Genomic DNA, 14,008 nt, shown 5'->3' with positions numbered 1-14,008 from the left:
TAAAGGTTTACAACTTAAAAACAATCATTAGAGGGCTTTTCTCTTACTTTACTATGAGTTAAAAACTTTGTAACTCCTAATATCCTCTTTTTTCCCCCCTGCCATTAAAACAAATGCTCCACAAGGTGATTTGCAGACCTGTTTAGGAATGCACTTTTCCTACTATAACACCCTATACGGAAACTCCTCTGACCCTCAGCTTGTACATCACTCTATGGTGAGTCCCACTGGCAAGCATCAGTCCCTAAAATCCGGGCCCTAGTCCTGCAGAGCAAAGGGCCACAGCCGACATGACTACTACCACTCTAGGGTCAACAAAACCCAGCACATTCCATGGGAACTGCTCCCAGCAGGGATGCTGGCCCCCAGGAAAGGGCTGTTGCTGAGGACCACTTGCCATCTTTCTTCGTCGTTCCTGACATGTCTCTCCTGGCAAAGCAGAGCTATCTGCTGGAGAACTATGGCCTCCAACAGGGAAAATTACTTATACATATAACACCAAACACCCAGCATGTAGGCAAACATGCAAGAGAAGTTTGAAGTCTATTTTAGGAGCTGTTTACTGCAGACAAGCGAATGTGTCATAGGCCAGAGTTAAGGCAGGACACACTCTGCCTTAGCTTTGGCTTCTGGCGATTCTGACTTTAAAACTTAGCTTTGGCTGCTGGCGATTCTGACTTTAAAACAGTACACGTCACCGCCAGGCCCAGGAGGCCACCTCCGTCTCAAGGTCGTGCTAACTCCTCACTAACTATCAGTAGTTCTCAGCAGGAAGAAGCTCACATAAATACTACGTGGAGCACAGGCTAGAATTTGGTCGGTGGGAAGGAGGAGCCCTGGAAAAACAGAATTATCAGTTGGCAAGGAGCCCCCACCTGGACTGCATTTCGGCTTGTGCTTTTGACTGCTGATGTGGTGCTGGCTGGTGAGGCTGGCACAGGGCTTGGGGAGTGGCTGGCACCTGTTGCTGAGGAGTGCCAGCCTGGCACTGGAAGGGGGCCCCGGCCGCCTGGGACACAGCCGGCGGCAGTGGCGAGGAGAGGTGCTGCTTCTGGGGCTGCTGCTGCTGCTGCTTGTACCGGGACAGGCTGAAGAAGAGGCCTAGGATGGCCTTGAGGTTTCCATTCCTGATTTCTGCGGGACAACAGAGAGAGCGGTTAGAGGAGGAGTCCTTTCTTGCTCCGACCCAGTGGGCTGCCTCAGCCCTCACCTGAGTGGCATTCCTCTAGGTCTAGGATATGACAGATTTCCTGAACACTTGTGTCATTGGTATCACAGTCAATTAAAACCAGGCCTAAACCACAAAGAAAATAGCTTATTTTCCCATTGGGATTAGAGTGGATACATGAGGCAAGTTGCAACTGGATGCCTGCAAGTGCCAGGCGGAAACTCTCAGTAAGGGCGGAGCCAAAAAGGTAAGCGTCCCCAGCAAGCCCATGCTTGTTCCAGGGGCTGGGCGATGATCGGGGACACAGAAGCCCTCCGGCACCGGGGAAAACTCACTGGTCTTTGCAGGGCACTGCCAAGTCCCTGTTCTGCACTTTGAGCCACCTGAGTTGCCAAGTGGCTGCTGCCTCACTCCCAGGTCCTCACACTGCTCTACCTGGTCACCCTGCCCTCCCACACGTGGCTCTGAGTCTCTCTTGTTTGTCGAATAAACAACTTCAATTTGGGATGAATGGGGGGATAGGCTACAGGACTTACTTCTATGAAGAACTCATGCAAAAACTCTCCTCTATTAAAAGAAATTAGAGTGCAGTGTGGAGATAAGACAATTTTTATTCCAGATGGAGTTGCATTTGACTCAAGACATGAATAAAGAGCTGCAGAGAAGGAATGACATACTTATTCACAGGCAGGGGCTGTGGGTGTGAGGGTGTTTCTCCCAGGGCAATCTCTTCTTGTGTGCAGGGCCTTAAACACCAGATGCAATAGCCATTAAAAGAAATTAGAGTGCAGTGTGGAGATAAGACAATTTTTATTCCAGATGGAGTTGCATTTGACTGAAGACATGAATAAAGAGCTGCAGAGAAGGAATGACATACTTATTCACAGGCAGGGGCTGTGGGTGTGAGGGTGTTTCTCCCAGGGCAATCTCTTCTTGTGTGCAGGGCCTTTAACACCAGATGCAATAGCCAGGGTCTAAACAGACACTGAGGGAGAAGGAAGAACTTTGGGGGCTCCCTCTGCTTTGCTTTGACCCTAAGCTGAGGGAGTGGGGCTGGAGGAAGGGAAGCCTCACCGCATAGGGAACGCCTTCCCCCCAGGTTAGCGGCAGGCTGGGGAAGCGGCTGCTGATAAAGAAACAGTTTCCTCCAAGGACTTAGCGGCAGGCTGGGGAAGCGGCTGCTGATAAAGAAATAGAGTTTCCTCCAAGGACCAGTTGAAGAGCAGTTGAAGAGGTCTCCCATCCCACTGAGCCAAACCGGCTAGGGCCAAAACTTATTTATGACAAGAACTACTACTAATTAGCATGTCTTGGGTTACGCTTTCTGGGAGCAATCTCATTCAACCCCTACAACCTGGGAAGTGAGTATTACCATTCCTCTCTTACTTAAGGGACGCAGCTCAGGGAGGTTTTATGATCTCCCGAGGTAATAACTGCTGGAGCTGGGATTTGAATCTAGGTTTTTCTGCCTTGAAGCGTGGACTCCTAACACTGCAGAACTTGGCTTGCTTGTATACTCATCATGTGTGGTGAATTGAAAGGCACGCCAGACAATGTTTTAGTAAGCTAGCTGGTGGTCATGTAAGTACTCTTCATTCTTCTTCTGTAAGTATTCTTTTGTTATGGAATGTGTCAAACATTCCATAATACATTTTTTAAACCCTACAAGCAAAACAAAGAAGGGAGGAACTTGCAAATCAGCATATCCAGGGCTCAGAGGTTGTTCGCTGCAAAAGGTTGGCGTGTCCACGTCAGCATCCTCATAACCTACCAGCCCATCCCATGGTGGACCAGGGGCCAGCTTCGTCACATTCTCCGCCTGCCGTGGTCCTTAAGGCATTTATTCTGCATAATGGTTTGTTGCATTATTCCCTAAAACATCTTTTTACTTGTCAAAGAGTACAATGGCCCATAAACACACTGTTTTAGGGAGCCAGAAAGACCTGGGTTTAAATCCCCACAGTCTTGCATTTATAGACTGACTGACTATTCACAAGATTCAACTCTGAGCCCCAGTTTCATCTTTAAAATGGGCGATGGGTGCTGCACCTCTCGCACCAGGTTGTTAGGAGAAATAAATGAAGAATAAGGAAGTGAGGGCACAGCACCCAGGACACTGCCTGGCTCATTCTTCCCTCTTTGGCTCAGAAAACAGAGTCACTCTACCTGCGGCCTCCTCAGAACTCAGCACAGGGACCACTGAAGGAAGCCAGGGCCGCTGCCCATCCCCCTGTGCCATGCATAGGGGTCAAGAAAGAAGCCAGCCATGAATAATCTCATGTTAGAGAAAACTCAATGGGGAGCTTCTATCTGCTTTTTTTAAAAAACAGTCTTTTCATTGAGGTATAATTCACATCCAAAAAATTAAATAGACAATAATTTTTAGTAACATTCTAGTTTTAAACTATATCCATTACCCTGAAAAGAGTCCTCATGCTCATACACATCTCACTCCTGCACTGTCCCCAGGCAACCGCTCATCTGCTTTCTGTTTCCACAGATTTGCCTTCTCTGGACATTTAAATAAATGGAATCATGAATGATGTAATCCTTTACAACTTCACTTAGCATAATGTATTTAAGGCTCATCCATGTTAGAGCACGTATCATTGGTTTCTTTATATTGCCGACAACTATCCCATCATATGGATGTACCACAGTGTTTATCCATTCTCCAGTTGATGGGCATTTGGACTGTTTAATTTTCTTTTCAGAACACGAAACTCAAAGAGTGGTGAAGGATCTGTTTGGGGTTGAAAGCCACCCAGTTTATGGTATGGGTGGTCATGAACAGACAGTATCCAAAATAGCTAGAATTGTGTTCCTTCCAGAGTTCTAAATGTCATCTGTCTGTTTCCTGGGGCCTGGGACACTGGCTCCACTGGAAGCCTAAAAACAAAATGTCGTTCTGCCAGCCCACAAAAATGTTTCCCTCATGACATTTCCCAAGGCTTTGGAAAGAGTATTGCTTTGCATCTGATCAACTATCCTCACACTCGCTGAAATAATATAGACCTAGAGAGAGTTGACTTATCCAAGGAGACAGTGGCTAGCTTGTGTCTGAACCAACACAGGAATCCTGCTCTCCTTTCTCCTCTGGTGGCCGCCCCATGTAAACTGAAGAACAAAGTACCCAGCTGTATTCCAGTTTCCATCAGAAACCGGATTGCCTTGACTCTCTGGGTTCCGACTGATCTCTTTGTTCCCATTAGCTGGGACTAATCTGCATAGATGCTATAGGGAATGTGGCACAAAGGGTAGAATAAATAGGAGAGTTATTTTCTTTCAACATTATTTAAGAGAAACCACAGGCCTGATTTACAAAGGCACAAGCACTGGAATAATCTAACACAAAGAAACCTGCTTTGTAGGGAGGAAGGGACTCAGAGCCAAAGGGAGGGTTGCCTCTGACCGCAGAGTTGCAGGATCCCTATTCAATCGCCTTAAGCCACGGTGGGTGGTGTAAGGCTCGCCCAACTGATTGGGGACCGTGGGTTGTGTGGCATTATTCCTCCAGCTGGGCCCTCTCCGCAACCTACATTCACCATGTAACTTTCCACCTGACTCTTGCAGCCCTGCTGTGTACTGCCCGCCATGCTGTCAATGACTCTCCCCACAGGGGAGTGGCTCAAGGCGGTGGGAGCAGAGCCCACAGGGTCCTTCTGGTGAGGGGCAGAAGCAGTCCCATATGCACTACCACTCAGGTGATGTGGGTAGGAAGAAACAGAAAAGATCCACTTGTTGCTTTCATGCGAAAGGTCCAGAAAGACCTCCTGCTTTCTGGCTCAGGATGAAAGAAGCTCAGCATCTACGTCTGTGGACATCAGAGTAGGAAACCAAGGTCTGAGCTCATCAAGTCAGCAACCGATTTCACTTTAAAAGCACACACTCCTTCTCAGAGGCATCTGGAAGGGTCTTCCTGTCTCTGTTTCTCCAATCTGCAAGATTTGTCCCCATTATATTACCTATGCCCCATCTCATGTCTAGACTTCTCTGCACCTTCCTTTGGTTTGCTGAACACCTCTGCATTCTGTAAAACCCAGGGGAAACATCACTGCCTCTCTGAAGGCCCCTTGACTGCCCCAGGCAGAGCTGATCATTGCCTTTCTTTGGGCGCCACTGGACTCTGTACATACCATTAGCACAGTTCTCTTATTAATTGGAATAAAGGCTAGTTTTGTATGACTGGCTGGACTCTCTGTGCACTCCAGTGCCTAGTGCTGTGTCTGGCATATAGCATGTGCCCAGCAAACATTTGGTGAACGAGATAGGATAAGCCATAGCTCCGGACTTCCGTTTCTCCAGTACAGGAAGATGGGCTCAGGGCCAGGTGTTCTCAAACTCCCAGGGATAAAGGCCTTACTTCCTCACAGGGACAGGTTTACAGATGGCCCTGACAGGTGGTGTGTGGGTTGGGGAGGGGTTGAAGGGATCTTGAAAAGCGCCCAGGGCAGGGTAAGGCCGAAGCTCACAGGACTCTGGCAAGTCTCCAAGTTGGGTCCAACTTTTGGGAGCACCGAGGGGGCAAGGAGGCCTCGTCCAGGGGCTGTGCCTCACACCAGCAGCATCTCCACCTGGCTCACTCGGGCCTGTAGCCTCTGCCCGCAGGCATCTGCTGTCTGTGCCCTGGAACAAAGGCTCTCTATGGCTCCCTAAGAGGCAGGTCAGGGCAGGACCTGAGCTGCTGAAACGCTTTGAGGACAGGTGCATACACCCTCCTGGGTCCAAAACCAGCTTTAGTTACTGGGAAGGGGCGGAGATGCACCTACGGGGCTTTCCAACTGCTGATGTTATTTTTCATTGTGAGGAGCCTTAAGGCACGCAATCGTCTTCAAAAGGAAAAGAAAAAGCATTAAAACGACATTATTTCTTTAAACACTATAATGCTTTCTAGTACTCAAGCAGGTGGTTAGAAGTGTGGGCAACAGTGAGCAGTAGGAAAGCAGGAGGCCTTCAAATCAGCAGACTGAGAGGCTTGTCCACAGCTGACCTTGGGGCCTCCCTTTCCCCACTGGAACTGAACCTCTTTGGGCCGCGCTTACTCATCTGTATGAATGGGATAATGTGAATACTGACCTCATAAGGTTGCTGGGGACACTACATAAGATAAAATGTTGTGGCACTTATCTCAGTGACTGACACAGGGTGAGTTCTCAATCAATGGTTTCTATTCCTATGATTTAACAGTATGTCATGTGAGATTCCTGTAACCCTAAAATTGTGAATAAAAGGCTCTAAGTACCCTTGCTTATAAGTTCAAGGACTTGACAAAGGTTGGGCCCAGTCCTCATCCCTTCATACTCTACAAGTTCAGAATCAGTCTTACCACCAAATACCATCATCACGATCCTTTACTTCCCCCCCAAAATCAATATAAGAAGATCTAGATGGGAGAATGTCATGGAGGGTATGGGAGGTTGGCAATGGGAGACAGTCACAGAGACAGGGTATTTCCTCCTTCACCAAGGAGCAAGAAGGTGGGGTCCCTGTACTCCATGCAAAGGCAAGGAGGCTCTAAAAGAATCACTGCGAGTGGGAGTTCTGGCTTTCTAGTCCCCAGTTGGACACCTGCTTAGTAGAGACTTGGCAGATCTGCCCCTAGGCCACCTGGGTGAGGGGAAGCTGAAAAGAGAGATCATATGGTGGGGGATTTCCCGATGACAGGAGGCCTGTGCTACCTAGTGCAAGTGGGAGATTGAGTCCACACATTCCTGCTGGTTCTATGGTGGAGAATGGAAGGATCATGAGTCCAAGGTCTAGAGCAGGGGTCCTCAAACTTTTTAAACAGGGGGCCAGTTCACTGTCCCTCAGACCGTTGGAGGGCCGGACTATAGTTTAAAAAAAAACTATGAACAAATTCCTATGCACACTGCACATATCTTATTTTGAAGTAAAAAAACAAAACGGGAACAAATACAATATTTGTATTTGCATGTGGCCCGCGGGCGGTAGTTTGAGGACCCCTGGTCTAGAGCCTTACCAGGACCAGTGTAGTATGGAGACAAAGGTGGCCTGAATCAGGAGGGTGGGACCTGAATGCTACCAGCTGGAAATGAGCTGCAAGAGCTGGTCAAATCTCACAAACACCACAGGGCTCTGGGAGCAGCATGGGAGGAGTGTCTGGTCAGCAGGGCGTGCAGAGACTCCCAGCGGGGACAGTAGCAATTACCCAGGAGGGGACAGCACCTTCACCACCAGCCCAATTCTGCTTCTCTGTGCTCTCCCAGTCCTGGAGGCCTGGCCTGGGAACCAGGGAAGGGAAAGGAAGTCACATTATTATGCCCCACCCCCTTCAACCTCCAAAGCCACCTGCACTGGTGGGGGAAAAGAGCTTTGAGGTTGAAGTTTAAAACTGAACAGGACTGAGTCATAAGTATTGACATAGAACTGTTCTAATAATGAGCGTGACCGAAGGGTTATAAATTCAGCCAAAATATCATTACATGAGTCTCGACTTGGCAGGAAAGATGGGGAACAACACAGAACAGTTGGGGGCAATTACCAAAATACCATAAACCCAATAACTGATACCTCAACACACTGGTTATAACTATGCCTCTCTATGCCCAGACTCACAGGGCTACATTCCAACATCGATGAGGGGCAGAGGACAGAGTGCCTCTGCATGACATGCCTCCATGGTCCAGCAGAGTTCTCAAACTTTTCTGCTTTTTTGCACCTGTGCATGGCATAGATTTTTATCCATCTGCTGTCCCAACAGACACCATGAACATGAGCTCTAAAATCATACAGACCTGGGTTCTGATTTTGACACTCACTAGCTACAGGGCTTAAAGATGCCACTCATAATCTCTTTAAGCCAAAGTATCCTCATCTGTACACTCAGCCTATTATAAATTCCAACTTCAGTTGTGAGAGCTGGAGCCAATGCACATAAGAGTCTTAAAGGTGCAGTTGGTATTATTAATTCAACAAATACTTATTGAGTAGATTCACTATGTTTTAAGGTATAGAGAGGATGAGGCAGGTGGCAGGCAGGTAGGGGTGTGTGTGTGTGTGTGTGTGTAGATGAATGAGGTAGAAGGCAGGGCAATGGGTAGATAGATGGCAGAATGGCCAAGGGTTCACATTCCGAAGAGCCCTTTCTGTTGAGCATGACTCAGTAAAGTCCCTGCTGATGCTCTGCTGGACGGGCTCAGGCCTGTGGTCCAAACACTCCCAGAAACTGGGAGGAGCATGTGCCTGCCATCTACTGGCCAGGACAAGGACTCTCTACCAAGAGGGAACAGGTTCCTCAGAATGGGAATTTGCATCTCCCGACCTATCCATGGAAACACCACCAATCAATCACCCCATACCCCAGCCATGTGCATGCCACATGTCATTCCACCTGCATCTCAACCCGGGGGAAGAGGGCTCACATCCCAGGGGCAGGGGAACCCATCAAGAACCCCCCTCTCAGAGCTAGGACTAGGGCTCACACCCTACAGCTGCTTCAGAGGCCTCTGGCGGCAGTGTGACCATGCCTGACCCGGGACAGGCGAGGCACACTTGAGTTCCCATGGGGGTATTCCAACAGCCCCACTCAGAGACAAGAAACACCCACGAGGCATCAGTGGTGGCCACCCCCTCCCCAACACTGGAAGAGACTGCAGCTCAGAAACACAGCCAGGAAAAGCAAGCTTTCACTGCAGAGCAGAGCAGAGGCAAGAAACAGGTCCCAAACGGAATCCATCAGCAAACTTACCTGCTCCATTGGACTGCTTCCTTCCTCATGCTCCCCCCTCCCCACCCTGACCACTGGAGCGGATGCCAACCTTGCTAAAGAAAAGTGGTGTCATCCGAAGCCCACACTGCTTTACCTGTTCTGGGAAAAGTGGAGGCAGGTGCAGCCTAATGAGTTTGGGAGGATGCCGGGGCCTATGGCAGCTTTGGAGCTGGCAGCTGCTTGTGTTTACAAATAGGAGAGAGAGCGAACGTTTCCAGAGCAAGATGTTGCCCGAGGAGGCTGAGAATTCAGACCAGCCACCTCCAGACCAATAGCAAACCACCAGCAAGCACGAATGTGCTAATTAGCCACCAAATTTGAGTTAATTAAAAACTAATCAGGATGTCAAAATGTAGCGTCTCATTAATACATCAAACGCTTTTATTTATTTTTTTAACCTGGGAAAAGTACTGCTTCTTCTCATACAACTAAGAGATAAGGATTCGGCCTTTCTCCCTGGGAACTGTGCAGTTTAAATATGTTCTGTGGTTAAGTGTTCTCTCTCCCACAGATAAGGCCCGGCTTGATAATTAACTGACCTGCTCGTCAGGTGACTAAAATCAGCACTGGCTGAGCCCTTCCCCGAGAAGCCTCTGTCTTCACTACTCCCCGCCGTGCCTTGCAGACATGGCCAGTGTGGTCGAATTTGCATTCTTGGAGGGATTCTTTAGGATTTCAGAAAGTTGGCACCCTCAGGCCTAGACATGCACTGAGATGCCTCCAAACCAGAAGGAAAACAAAACCAGAAGAGCCCACCAGCGTCTCTTGCCTTTAGTGCATTCATGTTGTCAATAAGAAACAGGTGGGTATTTCTAATGGGGAAAAGACCGCCTCGTGACAAGCGCTGACTCACCTTCTGCAGACAGCCCCTGAATGTTTATTCCCTTAGCTGCCAGGAAATTCAAGCAGGCATCTATGTTTTCAATCTAGGAGGAAAAAAACACAGTAGACACTCAATCAGTGCTCAGTCTTCTCCAGAGCCATCTCTTAACTAGAAATGAAGTGCTATGTCAGAGCGAGGCTTCAACAGGCATCGCTTAAGTTCTCGACAAGGAAACCCAGGAGGACATGAATGGATGCAGGTCAGGACTCTACTTTGTCTGTACTTGCACAGGAAAAGGTTACCTAATATCCCAACCGCCCAGAGCCAAAAGTCGAGGTCTTGGATTGCTCACGGCTGCCAAAAATAACCAGGGTGGAATTGGAGCTCTTCTGTTGATCACTGTCACCAGTGCAATCCTGAAAACTTGAGCAGCTGCCCGAAAAACGGAGGTGGGGACGAGGTTAGCAGACCCACCCGTCTGCCAGCAGCTGGGAGAAATTTCTAGCCACCAAGGCGGCCAGCAGTCCAATGCGCAGTGAATGGGAGTTTCAGCTGGAATCTGGGTAGTGTTTACTCACAAAATTCTCAGGATGGCAGGCATTGCAGATGACCAGGGAGGGCAGCGACCTTGCTGAACCCCTCTGACCTTTGTGTTTTCTGTGGCATAAAGGGGCACACCCCACAGCCACCTTTGCCAGGGCTGATGCCACGGCCAAGGACAAGCCAATGTCCAGCTCTCACAAAAGACCCATTAGGTCATCTCCAAAGGTCTGATTTGACTTCAGTTGTCAGGGCTAATTATTTTTTGGTCTACAGGAAAGTGTTCGGGCTTGATTAATGTCAATGGTGACCATAAGTAAAGGCAATTGCTTTTGACTTGGCACAGGGATCTTTGAATTTCATGCAATTTATATGTCACAATGGAGATCCCCCTCACCTCCACAACTACGCACAGCCTACCTGACCTCCTCAAAACTCTACACTTTCTTATGAACTCAAACAACAGGGATCTTTGAATTTCATGCAATTTATATGTCACAACTACCCACAGCCTACCTGACCTCCTCAAAACTCTACACATTCTTATGAACTCAAACAAGTATTTAACCCATGGAATTAATTTTTCATTAATAAATGGCTGTCTTTCACAGTGTACATGTAACCATCTGCCTTCCCTCTCCCCAAGCAATATCCTGATGATTCCTTCATAGCCACTGAGGGTGAAGCGTCTGCATGTTAAGGGCTCTAATTGAAGTAGAATCTGTTCCAGGCTTCCGGCAGTCTTCCTGAAGGTCATGTCCACCCTCCCCCTGATGTCAGCATCCTCCTTCTCTACCCTCCATCTTCATATCTTCCAATGCTTTAAATTAAGCCTTGAGGCACCTGAATAAAACTGCACCCATTTCAGAAGAATCCATCAACCATGAGTCTGAGGAGTGACACCAAATTAAAAGGGACCCACCAACATATTAAAGAGAAGCACTGCTTTGCTACCACACTGTAATTCCATAGAAATTTTCTTCCAATGAGCATAAGATCATTTACTTGTCCCATTCACAGAGTATTCAATGCATACACTATCATTTAAAGTAAGTAGTAACTTCTTGCAAGGCTAGCTGTGGTATGCTTCAATTCAGCCACCTACTGGGCTTTCTTTTAATGTTAAAATCTATTAAAGGAATGAATAATTATAAATAGGTTACCCAGATTATTTTTTCTTCCTGTCAATTTTTTAAAGCCCTGTTACTCTTTTAATGCATTCCATAATTTAGATGGGTAGTTCTCCACTGGGCGGGGGAGAAAGGGAGAGAAGGAGCAAGGATTTGGTTCCTCAGGGCACATGTGACAATGTCTAAGAATTTTGTCCCTCAGGGGACATGTGACAATGTCTGAGAATTTTGTCCCTCAGGGGACACGTGACAATGTCTGGCAACATTTTGGGTTGTCACAATAGGGGTAGGGGGCCTCCTGGTATCTAGTCCTGAACACACTACACTGCACAGGACAGCCCCACAACAGAGGATTATCCAATGCAAATGTCAATAGAGCCACGATGGATAAACCTGAGTGACATGATCCTTTCAGTCACTCATCCAGTCAACATATTGTTGGGATGTCTGCTCTGGGCCAGGCACTATGCTTGACTCTCCTGACAGTGGCGGTCAGAGTCCTCCTCCCTGTCCAGCAGCCCACATTTCTATAATGCTTCTCTTTAAGGTCCACAGAGACATTCCACACACCCCTACATCCCTCCATTCCAGGGAGAGTCAGAGCATATCCACAAGGGAAGCATTAGGAGCTTCCCTCGGGCACCGAGGGTGTTTTCTCCTAAGAGGTGAAGCAGGGAGCAATATGCAGAGCATATCCACAAGGGAAGCATTAGGAGCTTCCCTCATTAGGTGAAGTGAGGAGGCTAAGGGCACCGAGGGCGCTTTCTCCTAAGTCTTAGGACCTAAGAGGTGAAGCAGGGAGCAATATGTGATGGCCAGATTGCACTCCCTGAATTTGTTAAAACCAAAAATAAGAACTTGGGTCATCATTTAAAAGACGATTCATAAGCCCATCTAATGCCCTGAAAATTTCCCCCCTCCATTATGAATTCTCTGCTCACAGAGGAGCTCAAAAAACATTCCTGAGCCTCAAATCCACTCTTTAATAATGTTTCATTGAGGTTAGAAATCACTCCTGACAAGGCGGCCGAGACCCACACGCTTTTCATCTGCACCCCGGGAAGAGAGCGGAGCCGGGCAGCAGAGCAGGGTCAGCCCTGGATTCCAACCTCCTGGCTGCGCTTGGAATGAGATCAGAAGGGGAGAAAGCTTCTTTGATCCAGGCTCTTGTGATTAAATTTCACCTTAAAGTTTTCTTCCAAATACTGCCCAGGTAAACAACCCATCTTCATATGCCATGAGACTGCAAACTGCCACCAAACCCCGAGAGGGGACCGGCCTGGTGGTAGGAGCCCAGCTCTCATACAGTACGAGGGCGTCCACGGACTCGTCTTTAACGAGGCTCATGTGTGATCCAGACACGCAGTGCGAGATGAGGACCCGGTTCAAGTTGGGAGGCAGAGCAAAGGAAAAGGCTCTTAACCAGCAAGTATGTAAATACAGCCAAGGCTGTTCATTAACACATAGCGGCCAATATAAACTACTTTCCAAAATTAGCTGAAGAAATGTGTGCTAAGTTTGACATTCCAGTGATGTTGAGGGGGCAGGCTGAGGAGGCTGTTGTACTTGTTGCCATAGCTCTGGGATGGAGATCCTGGGGTTTACAGCATTAGCTGGGGCGGAGGCTGGAAGCCTGAAGGTGGAACCACGATGTGGCTCAGAGACCCTGGGAGCAGAAAGATGCTGGAGGAATGAGCAGGTTTAGACCAAGATGCACTTCCAAGGGCTTCCCTTTGTTTGGTGCCATATGTGGCCTCCACCCCATGTAGTCCATGAACACCCAAGAGAAAAGGGCTGCAATGAAGCCTTTCTCCCTGTCTCAGCCAGAATCTCCATCCCAAAGTTGAATAGTTTCTCAACAGTCTCTGAACTTTAGACTTGGCAGGGCAACTTCCATGAACTATGTATGTTGCAGCCTTTGTCTCTCACATCCAGATGTCGATCTCCACCCAAGATAGCCAGAGAGCAAGGAAAACCAAAACAAATGTCAAATGACTGGAAAGAGAAGGAGGGATAAGAGGCAAATGGAAAACTTAACATTTCAATCATGATTAAGGCTGGACTGGGTCTCACGATAGCATAAAATATGCAAGTCTCAGAAGTGCGGCTGTATAGCTCCTTGGTAACTTAGAGACTGATCAAATACCATCTGTTGTGGCAGTTGTCATGGCAGCATTTTTCTCTGAATACCAGCATAGCTGAGTGCAAAGCACATGAAAATGATGGATGCAAATGAAGACCATGGGCACCACCACAGCCCAGGGGAAGATAGGGCTGCGGGCACACTGAGTAAATGGGGTGCTAGTTTTTATGAGTTAAGAGTGTCTCCTGTCACCAGGGCTTCCCTTGGAGATCTCTATCCAGGGAGGGTGAAACTGGGAGGGCAGGCAAACAGCTGCTGGCTGAAGTCAGGCATGGTCACAGCCATTTTTAAAAATCATGAAATGCCTAAAGCTTAAGCAATGAGAGATCTAGACCCGACAAGGATGAGTGAGAAACTTGTAAGTTCTGGGACTGAAAGCACAGTGCAGTTTCTTCATGAGCCTCATAGATCAACAGAAACTTCCTTTCAGATATATGTGATCCTCACACCTGATTTTGCTACTTGCCAACAAAAT

The 14,008-nt window shown here is 48.0% G+C and overlaps 1 protein-coding gene across 3 annotated transcripts in view; it reads right to left on the bottom strand.

Moving 5' to 3' along the window:
• Positions 1 to 14,008, bottom strand: part of NAV2 (neuron navigator 2) — a 365,341-nt gene that overhangs the window by 201,521 nt on the left and 149,812 nt on the right. For all 3 annotated transcript variants that reach the window (XM_005869395.2, XM_005869393.2, XM_005869394.2), the window contains exons 4-5: positions 9,751 to 9,823; positions 876 to 1,134 (exon numbers count right to left, since the gene is read on the bottom strand). In XM_005869395.2, the coding sequence (XP_005869457.1) occupies positions 876 to 1,134; positions 9,751 to 9,823 (332 nt within the window). The remainder of the gene's footprint in view (positions 1 to 875; positions 1,135 to 9,750; positions 9,824 to 14,008) is intronic.

Source organism: Myotis brandtii, unplaced genomic scaffold (assembly GCF_000412655.1).
Source record: "Myotis brandtii unplaced genomic scaffold, ASM41265v1 scaffold293, whole genome shotgun sequence".
In the NCBI taxonomy this organism is placed as follows: Eukaryota; Metazoa; Chordata; class Mammalia; order Chiroptera; family Vespertilionidae; genus Myotis; species Myotis brandtii.
Note: the sequence above shows the minus strand (reverse complement) of the source record. Positions and strands in the feature narration are given on the sequence as shown.